The following is an 18592-nucleotide window of genomic DNA, read 5'->3' on the forward strand; positions in this document are numbered from 1 at the left end:
ATTCCTCTATATTATTTAGGAGAGAAGAAGCATTAATTTCCACATAAGGAGATACTTTTCTTAGGGGTCTTGTTATAGTTTCACATAACTTTGCCCAGGAATACAGAAGAATAAAAATGATCCTGATGACTTGCTCTGGAGCCACAAAGTCTGCTCCTGTAACCCCTTATTTATAGGGAAAGCAAATCTTCAGGTTCCACAAGAGAGGAAAGATTAAACTAATTGGCAACATGTAAATGATGCGAAAGAATTATTTGCTCATATTACCCTTGAAAAATCTGTGCACGAGACTGGAGATGTATTGGCAACAGCTTTTGGGCTTTACTTTATAAATCTGTAAAAATGAGAAAATTTTGACTAAATGATCTCTATTCTATATACCAGGTTTAAAGTCCCCATTGGTCCTGAAATTTAACAACATCTACAATTGTCCCTGGCTCTCATTGACCAGCTTTGACAATTAATGCCATAAAGTCTGAAGCTTGAATAAACCCTTGTTAAAAGTTTACTGACACATTATTTGTATATTCTACAAAGAGCTGTGCAAATTCTACAAATGAGGTATCTTCTTTTCCTCTCTCCATTCCTCTACAACTGCACTGCCATCATCCTGGCAACTGATGTCTTCTCCGGGCCACTCTGGTCTTCAGTTTTGATATCACTCTCAGGAGAAATGATAGGGTCTGGCTTTATGCTGATTGGATTTGGATGGTGATTGATTAGAAGAAAGTGGGACCACGAAGCCATGCAAAAGGTGCAATACTGAGCCACAAGCTTAAACACTAAAGGAGCTTTCACCTGTGAGTTCACAGCTGTTAGATATTTTTATATTAACAATATTTTTCCTATCCAGGTTTGTGCATTTTATCTTTATTCTTTCAAATCCTGAAATTGCTTGGATAAGAAAGGAGGGTTTATATATTACACACACACACACACACACTCACACACACACACACACAGAGTCACACACATACACACACACATTTCTAAGAGCAGCCTGAACTTTTAGGGGAAATTGAAGAGGCTTTGTGTCAAGTACAGCTAAATCCAGCCTTTCCATATCAAACCTCTGCTAGAAAATTACTGTGCAGATGATAAGGCAGAAAGATATAATAAAAAGTGACTCTACTCAATTTACACTGCAATATTGGTATGACTGAATATTTTTCATTCAGGGGCCTGATAAAATCACTAAACTGTATTGCAGATAAATAAAGGAGGCTTCTGTCAAGAATAAACACCATTAATCATGAAGTCTTACCCTCTCCGAGCCTGTGCTATGCATCTGCACAAATACACCAGCATAACCAGCACGCAACACATGCTTTTCTCCTTTATGCTGTTCCAAGCTGAAGATGTCCTCGTTTTTCATTTTCTAGGATTTGGGCCGTAACAGCATTTTGAAAACATTCTCTATACATTTTAACTTTGCACTCCTGCAACTAGGTGCATTATTGTAATATATGTTTTTAAAGTGTCTAAGATCTTAGGAGAAAAGACTTGACAAAGAATTGAATTTTTTTCTGAATTCACATTTGTACCCACATGTAATACGTATATGATCTATACTGTATTTCATCAACTCTAAGATGACATTGATCTAAAGATTCAATGTTAGGTGCTAATGAATAAGACAATACTTCCTTATGGCTTTCCACTTTTACTTTAGTTATTAAAATGGCTCTTTTAAAGTTACTCAAGACATAGATATTTTTATCCTCTACCACTCTAGTACATGCACAAAAGGGGAAATAAAAACAGAATAATTTTATTGAGATAACCTGAAACTTCTGCATGACTGTCACTTCACCGATAAATGATTATAAAACACCACAGATTATAAAATACGTCCCAATTTCAGAGCTGTTAAAAGATGAAAACGAGGATATACAACTTAAAATGGCTAATTTAAACATAGGAATAGATGTGTATTAGGCAATTATGCCATTCATCAAATACCTATGCAGTGACAGACACTGTTTTAAGTGCGGTTATATATGCTCCTTTTTTGAATTCTTGATATAAAATGGGATTGAAGGAAGAAAGTAGACTTGGATGGATCAAGCAATCTAACAGTAAATATCTAACTGGCTTCAAATATACTCTAGCTTCAAAGTCCCTTTTTCTTTTTTTGGTTTTGTCTAGTTTATAAGAAATGATCATTATTTAAACATTGAGCAGCTTCCATTAAGGACAAGGTTTGCTGGTGTATTTGTGCTATGTATGCATAGTCAGATAGAGACTTGTAGGACATGTAGACACTAAGTGTGAAAATACGGTAACAATGCCACCCAATATGCAATTCAAAACAGAAATGGTATTAACTAAAATATTCTCAAGAAATTAAACAACCCATTATCTCAACAGGACTACTTCAGTGAGGATCAAAGTCCGTTTTTAAACACAAAGGAAAACTACTCCAATTTAAAGGCAAGTATGTGCACATATGCTTAAATAAGCTTATATTAACATTTTTTTTTTGAGGCTTGCAACAGTAGAGTATGGTATGATTTTCCAGTTACCTTTTCATTTCCAAGGGAACCTATTTGAGTCCACATTTCAGCTGTGTAGAGAGTGCCCTGGCAGCTCTCTGATGGGAGGGACATGCAAAGTGCCACTTGGAGAGGACAGGGAAGAATGAGGGCTGTATGGGAAGCATATTGGCAGGATTTTCCCACCAGATCTTCATGTGAGAAAAAAGGAAGCTAGAAACTTTATGGCTTAGGGAAAAAAATGGCACATGGGCACGCGTGACCTACAGCCACAGTGTTTTACAGAACGCCCTTCTAAGTGTCCACACACAAGGACAAAACAAAGCACAAATCTGAACAAATCTAGACATTCCCATAATCATTTGATACAACTATGTTATATCAAACTTGAGAACAAGGCCCACTGAGGTCAGAGAAAACATCCAATGACAGCCAGCAAGTGGCAGAGGTGAGAAGGAACCTGACTGAGGTCCACATGTATCACGAAAATGGTGGTTAACAGGTTTTGAGGATCATCAGAAGCCAAGTGCCAAAAGAATTATGCTTGCATTTTCTAGGATTACACTTCGAGGTCCATGAAAACAGCATTATCAGGGACTAACTTGACCAGTACTGTATGGGAGAGAGGGCATGTGCTCAGAGGCAATTATTTAGCAAAGCTGTAATCCAGCCCCCACCCACTATGAGGGATGCTTCTCTGTGCTACATGGGAAGTATCAGAGGAGCTATTTCCAGATCTCTGGGGGATCTGGTTTCAGAGACCAATCCAAGCAAGAAGTACCTCTTCTAACCAAGGGAGGTTTAACTTCTGTCTCCCTAATAAATCCTCCCTATGTGTAGAACCACCATCATTGTTTAAGAAAGCACTGGAAAGACACTCACCAAAAAGTTTGCCCTGAGGATACCCAGGTATTTGAGTGGTCTCACAAAGGTCAGAGGTCAAGAGCCCAGTTCAAACCAGGCCTTGCTAAGAAAAGTAGATCCCAAAGAAACCTATGCCCTTGCACACTGCTTGGGACTTCCCATTTACGGAAGATCTTCCTTGTGTAAGTGGGCATTTACACTGTATGATTTCAATCAATAATTGTGTTCCATCATTTCTGACAAAGTCCTTGGTCTTTTTTTTAGGAAGTCTCAAGTTAAAACTACTCTGGGTATGCCACCAGTGAATGCAGGCTCCCGTGCATTTCACTTGCTTGTGAAGTCAAGATTCTAACATGCACGGGCATACATGCATGCACACACAGGTAAAAACCGATGAACATACCCCTCACAGAACTTTGCTCTTAAGATAGCTGAATTTTATTGAGTTATATGACACTGTTTTACCAGTACCAGTAACAAATGTATAATGCATTGAAGAATGAAATATTTACTAGGACTTAAACAGATATGATCTTAAAATCTATCAATTGTTCATCTCTGTCCCAGTTATAAACCATGCTTCAGGAAATAATATATATGTAGAAGAAAAAGCAATAGCCATAATTAAAATAGCTGAATATTTTTTTTCATAGTTCAACACAGAGGCCCAATACATTCTGTGTGATTTAAAGATGCAAACATCTTAAATTCAGAAATGTAAATTATGAGATGCCTTAGAAATGAGAACTAACCTAAATGGCATGAAGGGGCTCCCCTCCCATCCCACCCAGGACAACTATGTTTCTAAGGTGGACAGGAATACAATAACCTCAGTCCTCCTCCTTCAACTGCCTTCTTCACACTCAAAGGAAACCAAATGACTTAGAAGCCTCCTTCACTGATTTTAAAGCTAGTAAAGCTATGATTCAAGAGTAACCACGTTATTAAGCTGGCATGAAGCACTTCTCTCCTCGCTAATGAGGTTAAAAAATGTCTTTAGGTCCCCACATTAGGGGCACTTAGCAAGCACTCCGCTTGGCAAAGACCCATGGCAGATCGAAGCCATAGACTAATCACACAGGCTGGAATCAAATGGACTGGAAGAATTAGGAGACTTGTGGCTCCGAGGAATGTAATTCATGCAGAAAAGCGTTGTCAGAGCAGGGCCAGGGAACCTCGTGGGAAGAAAGCAAAATAAACAGTTCAACAAAGAAAACAAAGACGGGCCAATCGCCTTTTCTAAAGCTTGAGTACACTGAGACTTCAGTGGGTGCCTGCAACAAAGACCTCATCAAAGAACACCCTTGCAAAGCAAACAGACCAAGGAAGGAGGTTTCCCTCCATACACTTGGAGGAAGGGGGTGGACTCTGCTTTTCATTACCTCCAATTCAACTTCCACAACTCCCTCCTCCCAACAACACCGAAACAACAAACAATAACCTAAATAACGAAGTCCTATGTCCGACTGGGCTAAAAGATGAGGAAGGGTGGAGGAGGGTAACAAATTACACATGCTGCAATGCACCTTTCGATTATTCCTCAGATCACTGGAAAGCCTTTGGAAGCACATGAACCAGCTAAGTTAGATCCCCACATCCTGCTACCCACACTTGGGAAAATGAAGAGCCACTCTCGAAATGGTCAAGGGCTCTCTCACAAACAGTACATGGCATCAGCAATGGTGTAACTTTGCAACTGGAGAGAGTCTCTCTCTCCAGGATTTAGCTTCTGAAGCAATTTGTATCTGCCTTAGCCCAGCCCCACAATTCCTCTATTTCCAGTGAAAACTTGACTTTGGCTACTCTTTCCTCAGTCCAATGACTATGTGTATCATAGCAGACTTAAAATCTAACATCAGAGGTGCTCATATTTTGATCATTAAAACAAGATTAGAATACCTGAGGCTGACCTTTCTTTGCCCTCTTAACTGCTTCCACTAAGATGGAAGATTATGCTGTCTTTGACTGACAAGTTCCAATAACAAGACATTAACACAGAGAAAATGAACAGATGCGAGTGCAGTGTGTGTAGATATACAGTAACATACTGAATCTACACAAAATAACATAAAATGCTTACTTTAAATAAATATAGCCAACATGTTAGGTCATGTAACGTAAATATGATTTAACATAAGGCTAATATCAATCAGTTATATCCCCGGGAAATAGGATATGAAAAATCAGAGTGCCTTTGTTACAGTTTATAATTGCAAATTTGTTGCTGAAAAATTTCTCAGGTGTGTATATCATATGTTGAAAACAACACTGGCTAGGAATACAGGGATTTCGTCCTATGAAGGAGCCAGAGGTTACTTTGAATAGAATTAAGAAGCATTTGAGTAAGGCAGGAATACTTTCTTTAGAGGCTATCTTAAAAATGTAAATCATATTCAAGCAACATGGTTTACTGATTTGTTTTGTAAATGAAGTAAATCATTTAACTGTTGGTGTTGTGCTCACCCAACCTCACCTCCACCTGATAGAGACACTGTTCACTCACGATGAACTTGGCAAGATTTGGATACTATTTGAATCCATTTCAGAGTACTGGTGGTTGTCATTTGGTGTCTAACTCATTCCCAGGCAGGGAGTGATGCACATTAACCTTGTCAAACCTGGGGCTGGGGGTGGGGGGTAGGTGTGGGGATCATTTAATGTGCTGAGTTGACATACCTCACTCAAACTGAGTACTTGCTACCTAGAGTGACTGGGACTGTGGTGAGAGCATCCACTCCTTAGGAACAATTTACAGTTGCTGTCTAGAAGCCGGGCATCCTTCAACAGGTAAATCTTTAAAGGAATGCCTTAAAAAATAAAAAGAGAAAGCTTTCAACTGCAACTGCACACATAACTCACTTTAGTATTGGTTCAGAATTTTAGATGGGGGCTGTTTCTGATCCCTGTAACAGTCCCAAACCAGAACTTCTTATTAATGAATGCAGTTGCATAAAAAGTTTTAAACATCAGTCACTTTTAAACATGTGAGATGCTGCATAACCAAGAATATTAGATGAAGGAATTTTAGGCAGCCTTTGGCTTTGGGCTATGGATCATCACTTTTTTCTCTAGTGAAAATGCACCTCATTCCCTAAGGCAATCCCTTTCCAGCATGCTTTCTCCTCCTGTGTGTGCATACTCTGGGGTAGAGGAAGGGGGAGGGAAAGGATGATTTTCCACATCAGAATTTTAAATATTGATGTAATGTCACCCCTTCACTTTGGTCAGCACAGGAACCACACAATATTACATTTTATCAAACTGAAATAAACCTACTCATTACTATTCTGATATGCTTTTTACAAAGATCAGACCAAAACTAAAAATGGCTTTTTTTCCCCCCAATTTCTTTCAGTGCAGCTAGTGAATACTCTATACCTTACTAAAGTCTCTGTGGATAAGTTTTAAACACTACCTCTCTCCTGCTATTTCCTTTTAGTGGGCTTGGATCAGGGAAGAGGTAAAAAACTAGCTAATTTGTTACTTAGTATTCAAAAAGTTAGCAAGCAGTTCCTGGAAACATATCTGCTCACATTTTAGTTTTTGATGGATGAATTTCCCTGGGGGCAGGGACAGGGATGCAACAATAATAAGAATGAATGACAGGCAGTCCTGTGTCATTGGCCTTTGTTCCCCTGGGGAAAGGACTGAAATGAACTCAGCTTGCTGTGCAGCTATAGGAAATGGCATGTCTTTGTTTAGTGAAAAGTGGGCTCTGTTACCTAAGTGAAGGAAAGATGGCCACATAGGAAGAGCTACAGGCAGCTTCAGTTTGGGCAGTATTCATCATGTAAAACTCACCTCCAAGCATCTTCCCGTGGGGACAAATTCTGTTAAAGTTCAATTTTCTCAAACGCATATTTTGAAAAATAAATAAAACGGTGGCAGTAAATTTCTGTTTTCTTTGAAGCCAGGCTTAACATGAGTGGAAGCATTGTACTCAAAGAAAAAAGTCGGTTACAGTCCAGTACCTCCCAGGCCCCCGCAACAGGTTTGACAGCAGCCTCTATAGAGTCGGCGGCTTCCGGTTCAGTGAACGTGAATACTTCAGTCAATATCTGCTCCCGGACCATGCTGCTGAGCACAGCACAAAGAACACAGGAATTTTATCCAAGAAGCTGGCGCTCAGACTCTGAATACACTCTATAATTAGGGCCCACTTCCCTGCAACTGAGGACCAAATTCAATATTTCAGTCATTAGAAACACTGTAAAACAGAACAAAGTATTATGCCCTTTGAGTACAATTTATTGGTTTCATGTTCATTTCTTAATGCAAAATACCATGTGTATTGGTTGATCTGGATTTATGTTGTCCCCCCTCATCAAAATTTTAAAAGTTAAGGAAGTGAAACTCAACCACATATTCATACTTAATCTGAGGGACTAACTATGCAGGTAGATGGCCTAAGGGAGTTCTTGAAAATTTGGCAGGCTTTAATTTTTTTCTGTTGATTGTGAGACACCATGACAAATAGGGTTCACTTTCTTTTTTTGAACTAACATGACATGCAATGAAAACATCTTGGGAGTAGTAGCAGTAAAGGCTGAAAGTATAAAATATGATGCGTGGCACTGTTTTTTGTCATTGTTGTTGTTGTTGTTTGTTTGTTTTTTAAATAATAACACCTAAAGCAAAGAATGTGGCAAAGAGTGAAGCTAGATGAGGTATTATTTCAGAGCATGAGTTGGCAGACTATCTTTTAGCTTTCTCAGGTTATAACCTCTTTGTTACGGTTACTATACTCTGCCCTTGTACTGTGAAAGCTATTCACAGGAGATAGCAAACAATGGGCAAAACTGCATTCCAATAAAACTTTATTGACAAAACCAGTCTGTGGGCCTGAGCTGGCTCATAAGCCATAACCTATTTTAGATAGTTCTTCACAGAACTTTCTGATAAGCAGACATCCAATCAGGGAAACTATGAAGTGAGGAGGTAAACCATGGGTATCTGAAAGAAAAAGGTTCCAGTCAGAAAGACACTGGGGTCTGGCTCAACATGGATTACATTCTCTTGGATATACTGCTATAATCACTAATCATCGTTTACCCATGTTTTTATACAGTTTTCTCAGATGTAATTAAGTGTTGGTCCACATTCCATGGAGCTAATGAATCACAGTGTACAAAACCACACCTGTGTCTAGATACAGAAATTGCCCAGTTTAGTACCATAAATTCTACAGCAGTAAACACTGGTGTGTGTCTTATTATATTTTTGGCTACAAACAAGCTTATTAGTTCAAACACTTGAATGTAACTATTTATGGCTCTTCTTCACACTGCCATATCTCTGCCTTAGAAATTTGCAGATGAATGCAGCCAGTGACACTGGACACTTCCTTTCAAATGTGGTTGGAATTTAGTTGTGCATATTCATTAAGTAAAGTCTAGAGCTGCAAAGTGTATGGGGTCCATTTTCACTAGCAGACCATGACAGTCATGAGGAAAGGGAGTAGGGTTTGATATCTGGGTTAAAATAATGGCACCACCTACTCCTAACCTAAATGAGTTCTCCATGTCAAGGCCTCTTAAAATGAGGCCAATCACAGTAACTCCATCATAATCAACTTGCTGTAAGTATTACTTGAGATAACTAGAGAAAGTCTTTAAAATTGTGCCTCCCACAACACTGGAATTTGTTTTCTTGTCTTATTTTGTTTGTTTTTGTTTGGTTGTATTTTGTTTTGGTTCAGGGATTGAACCCAGGGTACTTTACTACTGAGCTACATTCCTAGTCTTTTTATTTTGAGGCAGGGTTTCACTAAGTGCTGAGACTGACCTCAAACTAAAGATCCTCCTGCCTCGGTCTCCCTAGTCATGGGATTATAAGCAATGCGACACTCCATTTTTTTCATATATAATTTTACATATTTTTTACGTTCAAAATATGATTAGGGCTGGGGTTGTGGCTCAGTGGCAGAACACTTGCCTTGCACATATAAAGCACTGGGTTCAATCCTTAGCACCACATACAAATAAATAAATAGAATAAAGATATTGTCTCCATCTATAACTAAAAAACATTTACAAAAATATGATTAAAAATTAATGTTTAATTTTACATTTATTTTCATGTTTAATTGTGTTTCTTTTTTTACTTTATCAAATTTTGTATTCTCCTTAAATTGTCCATTTAAAATTGCTAATTTTAATTCTCCTTTCATGTAAAGGGTCTGGAAAACAGCTATAGATATAAATAAAATGGCACCCAGTCATGTAAGGTAACTTCAAATATCTACAACAGTAACTGATTTAATATCAGGGAAACAACTTTGCAGTGGAGAGCATTTGCCAAAGCAATAGGTACTTTTAATAGAACCTTAGCAACTGAGCTTTTAGATTTTTACTCCTGAGTGTGCTAGCATTGTTAGCATGAGATTACACACTCTAATAAAAGTAAGAAAAAAAGTAATATTAGTAACAATAGCCTAACAAACAATGGCTCATTATTACCATTAAAAATAATAATTATTTAGGAGCTATGATCAGTAAGGCATAGACTCAGCCTTGCAAATGCAGAGAAATGCACAGTCCGTGCCCTGGGAGAAGTAATTGTAAATTACAGTCTAGTTCATTTTTTTTCTTTTTCCTTTTTATTTTTTTTAAAGTTAGCTATAATATTTGATATGATCTATTTTACTTTATGATCCATTATACTTTATCAAATCCAATAATGTTTATGGTAGTATACAAACATTGGAAAAGAAAGAAGAACTTTACTTTGTTAATTTTAAATTATGCTATTGAAATATTCCAAACTACTTACGGCCCCAAACACAATTATAAGATTTTGCTAAATCTCCATATTTTACTGGAGGCTTTCCTGAGAATAAAATGAATGAAATCAATATGAGGCGTACGGGCCCATCTTACAGTTCTCAGTAAGTGGCTAGGCTGCCGGCTTCTCCTGAATAAATATTATATGAACTCCCAACAAGGAAGGCTCTAAGTTTAGGGCAGAGGAGTGTGACTCAGGAATTCCTCTGGTCATCTACTTTTTTCTCCAGACTTTTACTATAATGGTACATCTTTTTCTCAGTGTCTTATTTCTGAGAAGTAATGAATGTATTCATTCTCTAAACTTGCTGCTTCTTTCTCTACTCTCATGCCTAAAAGGCAGTCTAATCCTGGGGGCAAAGCCTTACCTATATCCAGTTCATTTTATTTCACAGCTAATATTAATTATCTTGCTTGTACTGAATCCTCTCCCCAGCCACCCCTCTTAGTAGGGGAAACAGCTCTTCTTACTTTGGTAGAGTGATTTCAGTGAGTCAGGCATTCTTGCCCAGAATGAACAACAGTGACTCAATGGAAGGAACAGAATGTGAGTCCTCACTTCCTCCAAGACAGAAAACATAAAGAGTTTTCTAAAATCAATTAGGAAAGTGGATGGAGGAATGCACCAGCCTCTATGTGCTGGCTCAGGATGCAGCTTGAGTTCAGGACTGTACATATCCACAGCACAAAGCAAGCACAGCTCAGCTCCACTGGCAAGATGTGTGGGGCTTGGATTATTGTAATGGGTTAGTAACTAAGGACGCTGCTTTGGAAAATGAATTGCAGATATCAGTATGAAGCAATGGGATAGTCCTAAATCCAATTCATATTGGTCCATGAATGAGAAGATTGGAGCTCAAAAAGATTGTGTGGAAATATCCCAGGAAAATCCAGATTGGATAAAATCAAATTAGAATTTAAAGTTACTTTATAATTTGAGTTTCTAGAAATATACCATTTCTACTTTTTAAAAGAAGGAATACTTAAGTGAATTCTAACACTTAAAAAAAAAGAACACACTCAAAATGCAAGAGAAAAAAGTACTTTACTTCTATAGTGTATTATAAGGTAGAAACATGTAAACACCAATGTCTAAATTTCCAAATGAAATTTTTAAAGCTGCTAATAATTTTAGTCTAGAGGGAATCATTAATTCTCATAGAATATAGTAGTGCAATCCCAGGTTGTACAAGGACACAGCTTTGATGTAAACAAGTCAGGCAGCAAATATAGAGAAGACCAAGTAAAAATACACATAAAATTACTGCCTCGACTGTGTGTATACAGGTTCAAGTTTCATTCATGGTCCAAATAATCTCAGTAATTAAACAAAATATAGTCTAAATTTTGCTATATGACTTATCAGAATCCATGGTCATAACAAATGATTTGATAAAGACACTTTGGTAGTCTATCAGGCATAAATTCTAGTGAATTCAGTGGAGAATAATTCAGAAGATAAGAGAAGATTCCACTTATGCACTGTTTAAGAAACTACTCAAAATACACAAAAACAATGCAGGAATTGTACATTTTATAAAAAGGCTTTATGTGACAACTCAGAGAAAGAGGATATCCACATTCGATGTCCTACTTATATGTTCTAAATCTAAATTCATGATTCTGAGCTAAAGGAAATACTAATAAATTTTAATATTATTTCCAGTATTGCATTTGAATCAATTTAAGTTTCTATATCTACACCACCTAACCATAAACTGTGGATAACACTGTGAGCAAGCAGGGTAAGCTGAAGGCTCTCCATTTAACAAACTGGGTTCGTTCACACAAGCTGATGTATTTCCGTACATATTTATAAGGCTTAGTGGTTATTATTAGGCTGTAATTGCAGTTGTTCTAACACCTAATAAGCCATGGTTGGAAAAACAAAGGCAGGTTAATTTGTGATTTCCTCTACTCATTCAGAGGCAAATTAAGTGTCAAACAGCTAATACAGAACATATTTCATTTTATGAGATTTTAATTTAATTCTGCACCATATCGTTGATGCCTTAATATAGGGCGGTTTATCTAAAAAGAGGAGCAATTTATAAACCTCTTTCAATAGAATCTTTAATGATGGGATATGATAGCATAATTATCACAGTGCCTGCCATCCTTCTAAACAGAGATCTGTCGGCATTTCCATCAACACAAATCCTTGTTTTTCAGAGACTTATAATTTATTTTCTAAAGTTGGCACCCGAAGAACAATTGTGTGCAAAGAATAATGAGAATTTCCCCCTAAATTTTGTCTTCTTAGAGTTAAAATATTACTCTCCAAGCTTAATAAGCTCACTTGATCTCATTTTCTAGAACACAATGATACAGAAAGCATTTTGAAATTTAGATTCTAGATGAAATCATTTTCTTTTTTTTCCAGTTGTGCTTTAGCGCAGAGCAAAGACTTGCTTTGCAGATTTTGGTTATTCAGGAACATTACCCTCCACTTTCAAGATGATCATAGACACCTCCCCATCACATGTCAGCAGGTGTGAAGCAGCCCAAGCACTCATCACTGAGTTAGGCCAAGAGAGGAACTCCTGGTTCCGCACAGCCCTGGCCGTCTCACCTGCTAACCCCCAGCATTTGTTCAGAGCTCCATGTCTTTCAGTGTGCTTGCATGAACGTTATTTCTTTTGAATTCTTCCTGCAATTTGAAGAACTGGTTAAAGTTTAAACAAATGATTGTTTCATTTCCATGCAATGAAACCATCACATCAAGAACAAGTAACCAGAGGTCACAGCACAAGTGAGCGGCAAAATGAAAAGGGGAAATCAAGCCCTCTGATTGTCCCTCCATCCTCTCACACACTGGACCAACCAACGTGACTGCTCACTAACACCTTCGGCAAAGGGCTTGTCCAAGTGCTGAACACTGCCCAGAAAACTAGCAAGGGGCAGTGATCGCTAATAATAAATTACCAAGCAAAAGGAAAATCACTGCAATAAAGGTATCACTACAACAGAGCCTCTGGGTCTGCAGGGGAAGGTGGCAATTGACTCAGATTCTGAGGATGAATATGAGCCAGAATTCATCCTGCAGAGAGGAAGGATCATTCAGGGCAATGCAGAGAGAATGTCATGCGATGAGGGCATGCAGTTGTGACTTGCACCAACTTCCTGGAGCTCACTCCATTAGCTCAGCATCCACCTAGAGACTTGCTAGGATGAGTGAAAGTGGAGCTATCCCAGGAGGCCACAGACCCATAGACTCCTCATGATCCCTACACACCAGCAATGACATTCCATCTCAGAATCCTCCAGGACTTCTCTGTTGAGGCTCAGGAAGACCTACCAGACGTACATTGTGAAACTTAGATAATTACACAGGTAGGCTGCTGGAGAAACATTTCATTAACTGCTGTAAAAATAAATATCTTAAATCTTGGTTGAGAAAGTAGGAAGCATTAAAATGCACAGAAATCCCAGCTCAAAGTAACACCTAAAATGTAACTGCCCTACCCTACCCCAGCATTCTCTATTCCTGAACTGTCTGATCCTTATCCTGTGGCACTGTTATCACTAGGAGCCAGGGCAGATAGCACAAGTAGAGTCTACAGCACACCATAGGGACCATAGGAGGGCTTACTGTCGTATCCTGTCAAAGAACCAAGAATTGGGACTTTTACTGATAAATTCATATTTGAATTTAATTACAAGACAAACTATGATGAACCTAGAGGAAACAGGTAAGACTTAACTCATTTTAAAAAATTTCTTTAGAACATGATTTTGGAAAGAGCAAAGAACTCCAAAATTCCATAAGAAATATGATTTAAATTACTTCATCATAGAACCTCAAGTCTGGGAGGAATTAGCTATCCTTGTCTCCAGGGCCTACATGCCACAGGGTAGAGCCTCATCTGAGATCCATGTGGTCCCATCTGTACCATAAAAGCTCTGTATAATGGGGTGAATTACATGTCATGTTTCAGTCTGAATTTGGAATTTCCTTCCCTTTGTATAGGGGTCTTAAACCGGCCTCTTGGTTTTATGTGAGTGTATTTTTAGCAGGCTTCAGAACACTGTAAATACTTACTTGTGTTGCAGAGAAAAGTTGAAGAATAAGTCACAAGTTTCTTGCATTCTCTCTCTATAAATACCCACTTTTCCTTTAATGCTTAAAGAAGTCTGCAACACAGATTTATTACTTACCTCCAGGCAAATCTACACTGAAATTACAATTCAGTAATGGGAGATGGATCCAAAAAACTGTTGGTAAAATATTATATGTGTACTTGGGCATGTAGTTAGGACTGTTAATATCAATTAATTCTGTTCACAGAGGAGGACTTGTTTTAAAACAACTTCATTTTTCTTCAGCATAATATGTAATTACACAGCTGTAACTAATAGCCAGGGAGATGCAATCTACCAACTAAATAACCAGCATTATTCTTCAAAGTATTATTTGTGCTTTTTTTAACTTTACTGTCTCAGAATGAAGGGTGATTATTACATATGACTAAATGTGTATATCAAGGCCATTAGCAGAAGACGGCCCCTCCCAGAGAATGGCTCCAATTATTACAGTGTAGGACAGTTTTCTAGATAGTACTCCAAATAAATACTATTTTAGTTTGCAAATCTACTATTCTTTCAATTTAGGTATTTAGGTTTCTTTTTCCTTTTATAATACACATTATCACCACCATTCTTTCCTTTATCTTTGTGTAAACCATGTGCTGGATCACATTTACCATTTTGTATTGGGTGACATTGCCATCAATCAAGTGACTGTTGGTGTACATACCATGGGGGCTATGAAAATTTACCATAAAAATTTCATTATGATTCATTGCGATCCCCAGGACAGGCATTTCTTCTGATGAAAATTTTAGCATGAAAAACTTCAAACCTAATCTTGACCAAATACATATTCTCAGAGCTAACTCTTACAGTAAGCCTCTAATTTTAATTTTGTATTTATAGCCCACAGAACACACGTCAGCAAAATATATAGGAAATACTTGCCAGCTACCTAGTGTGACAGGCATTCCTCAAGAAACAGCAGGGATTTGCTTCAGTGAATCCAGAAACAGATAGACCTGCTGCATTTCAGAAGTAAACCTTATACTTCTATCACATCTTTAAAGCCCAGTAGATGTGCCATTAAGAAAACATCCTGAGCTCATCAAAGCTGGTATTTTGTTCCATTTCATTAATGGGTACAGTTTTAATACTTACACATGCAATGGAGGAATAGGAGACGGATCATAATGGTAACGGCCCTCATGATGTCTGGCATCAATTGGCACAGGAGGGTGGAAGGCAGGAAAAAGATGAGGAGGATCTGAAAAAGAAAGAAAGTCCACCATACATAAGAGGAACACCTGGAAACAGCATTTCAATTCATGAGGTGACACTGCCGTGCTATCTTCATTACTGAGGCTGAATCTACTTTTAGAATTTCTGAAAGAACTCTTGAAATTTAATGACTGGGCTCATTGAGGTGAGAATGTCTGGGTGAATATTACATACCCACTCAGAAAAAGTACAGTCCCACTAAATCCCAGGCAGGAAAGTAAGAAGAAGAACGGCATAGCTTCTACTCTAGAAGAAAAGTTGCCCAGAAGCAAAGACTGAAAGGAGCCACAAAGCCAATGCGGAAAAATTATACTGTCCAGTAAATTTTAGACAAAGGCATCATAATATAAATACTAGTCTCATGTCTCCCATGCCCTTGCTGTTTTTTAAATTTATTTATTTTTTAACAATCCGAAGGTTTTGCTATACTCTATGTGTGCACATACACACACTTTTTTTTTTTTTTTTAATTTAAATGTGTGTTCCCCTCCTTCAGGGCCTGGGTTAAACATCCATAGTCCCATCACCAAGGCATCAAATCTATACCCTGGCCAGAGAAAGACTGAGGGCCTAGTTGGGAGAGATGAGCAGATTCACATAGACTTAGGGAATTTAGAGCAAGTGCAGGGGGTTCCTAACAGTGTAGCCTGAACACTGGCTTTGGACCCAGACCCCCCCCCCGCCCTTTCCTCTCATATACTGGTCACTAGTTCCTGGGTCCTGTGTGCCTTCTAATAGCTCCTTTACACCACTTGGCACTTCCTAACTGATATCCATCATCTCTTGCACATCTGAAAAGAAATTTTTATTTCAAAAAGTAGTTGATGTACTCTTTAAAAAAATGAAAAGTTTTAGGAGATTTTATAATTAGAAGCAAGACCAATACTTTGTAATGATACTAAGGCTTCTCCCAAGTTTCAAGAAACAAGATAAAGGAGACTGAATCTGGAAGTTTGACTTCACAGCTGTAAGACCGATAATGATAGCAAATGTGCAGAAACTTCTTCAAATATGAGCCCACCACACTTGGTCATCGTGGGAACCCAGGCATCTCCAGCACTTCAGAAGGTGATATGTGTACCAAACAAGCCTCAGAATGGTTCTGAGTTACCTCTAGAAGCCTCAAGATTTTTTCTTGGGCTGAGGAAATCAGGCTGTAAGGACAATCCAAATGGGGCCCTATGAACAGGTTGTGGGTGACCATTGGAAGAAGACTAGGCTGTGGGGTGTGGGAGGTGTCCAAAAGCCAGGATGAGGACCTCATCCCCTGAGGTTGGCAACACACACTCCAAGTGTTCATTTTCATAAGAGGAAGTGGATAAGTGGATGACCAATACATGCACCTCTGCTGAATCCAAGTGGTTGTAACTTTCTTCCCTGTACATCCTTCAATTTTCCAAATGTTTTTCAGCATTTTTTAGAATGTGAGCATAACAAATATTTTAAAAATAATTTTAATACAGATTGCCTCCCTTGTTTTGAGCTTTACTCTTGCTATTATCCTTTGATAATATAAGTCTATGGTTATTGAGAAAAAAAATAAGAGTGTAAAAACTACGGGTATCACATTGATAGAAGCTGTGTGCCAGGAAGAGGCCCAAAGTTATAATTCTGTCAATGTTCCACTGTATCTAAGACTTAGAAAATAGTCCAAGGGGGATATCATACTGAAAAATGACACTCTTATTCAAATATATTCTGTGCTTGTTATAAGGTTGCAGAAGGAGGGATGCAGTGGTATGGAAAAAGGGAAGGAAACACTTTGGTACTATCAAATCATTGTCACTGTGATATGACATGCAACAATGCTGGAAATTCAACAAGTGAGGAAAACACTAACTGTCCAATCATTTATAACGTGTTAAGACATTTCATAAAGTTTAAATGAAAAAAATAATTGCATTTTAAGCTCACCATTAAGGATGTAAAGAAGGTGGGGTCAGTTCTTTTGTAATGCAAATATTAATAGTTGATTTATGAAGTTGAAAGTTCATCCAGCAATGTTGGCAAATTCCCTGTTGCACCTAACTCCAGCAATTAATGTCACCCATAGAGAGCTAAACCATTCTATATTTTTGGGTGGAGAGCGGGTACCAGTTACCAGGGTTTGAATTCAGGCACTGAATCACTGAGCCACATCTCCAGCCCTATTTTGTATTTTAGAATCTCACTGAGTTGCTTAGTAGCTCGTTTTTGCTGAAGCTGGCTTTGAACTTGTGATCCTCCTGCCTCAGCCTCTGCAGCTGCTGGGATTACAGGCATGTGCCACTATACCTGGCTAAATCATTGTATTTTATTTAACCATTTTTCTTGAAAATTATTCATCCTCCTTAAAATAACAAAACTGAGTGACATAATCTTTGATACTAGTTTGCAAGTCTGATAAATACTCAGTGAATGTTTCCTGATTTTAAATTTTGAAACAAACCCATGCTAATAGGATTCAAATCTGGGGTAAGGTAGATGGCCATCAATATGGGGATGGCTCTACTTTCTCTTCCACACCTAAAAGCTGTCCCTGCTGATGCAAACAGACTTCTCACTTAATACATATCACCCTGCTCTTGGAAATCAGAGAAGTAAACTTATTAGAACCCTACGTAAATTAAGCACTCATAAAATATGATCCACCTCCTAAAGGCTTCTTCAGTGCACCATTTATAAGGCTGTTTTGAGGAACATTGTGACAACTATATCAGAAGTAGAAGATATGGAATTTTACTTCTCTACGTTTTGGTTCTTGACACATTTTTCAAAATTAAATTCTCTCCATCATATAAGTGGATAGTAACTGTTTCTGGATTTTTTAATTGTTAACATAACTATGAATTATGAAAAAGCACAAGCAGGCATTTCATACACATAGGGCTAATGTGTGAATCTATTCCACATTTAATATATGCCTCCCATATCCAGGAAATAACAGTCATTATCTTGTATGTGAACATTTATAACAAAGTTATAGTGATTATGTGCATAGGGATGAAGACTAACCAGTTAATCCTATAAAATGAAGAGTACCCAAGCAGCATAAAAATCTCTTCCCCCAGGAAAACCTATGCTAACAGTGACATTGAAGAGACTTTGCCATCTTTTCATTTCCACAAAATTATTCTTTCAGGATTTTGTTCACTTTTACCC

General features: G+C 38.0%; 1 protein-coding gene across 3 annotated transcripts in view; it reads right to left on the minus strand.

The window, feature by feature from the left end:
* Gli3 (GLI family zinc finger 3) overlaps positions 1–18592 on the minus strand; it is a 262768-nt gene that overhangs the window by 104157 nt on the left and 140019 nt on the right. For all 3 annotated transcript variants that reach the window (XM_048786489.1, XM_048786490.1, XM_048786491.1), the window contains exon 3: positions 15332–15437. In XM_048786489.1, coding sequence (XP_048642446.1) covers positions 15332–15437 — 106 coding nt within the window. The remainder of the gene's footprint in view (positions 1–15331; positions 15438–18592) is intronic.

This window comes from Marmota marmota, unplaced genomic scaffold (genome assembly GCF_001458135.2).
Source record: "Marmota marmota marmota unplaced genomic scaffold, marMar, whole genome shotgun sequence".
Classification (NCBI taxonomy): Eukaryota; Metazoa; Chordata; class Mammalia; order Rodentia; family Sciuridae; genus Marmota; species Marmota marmota.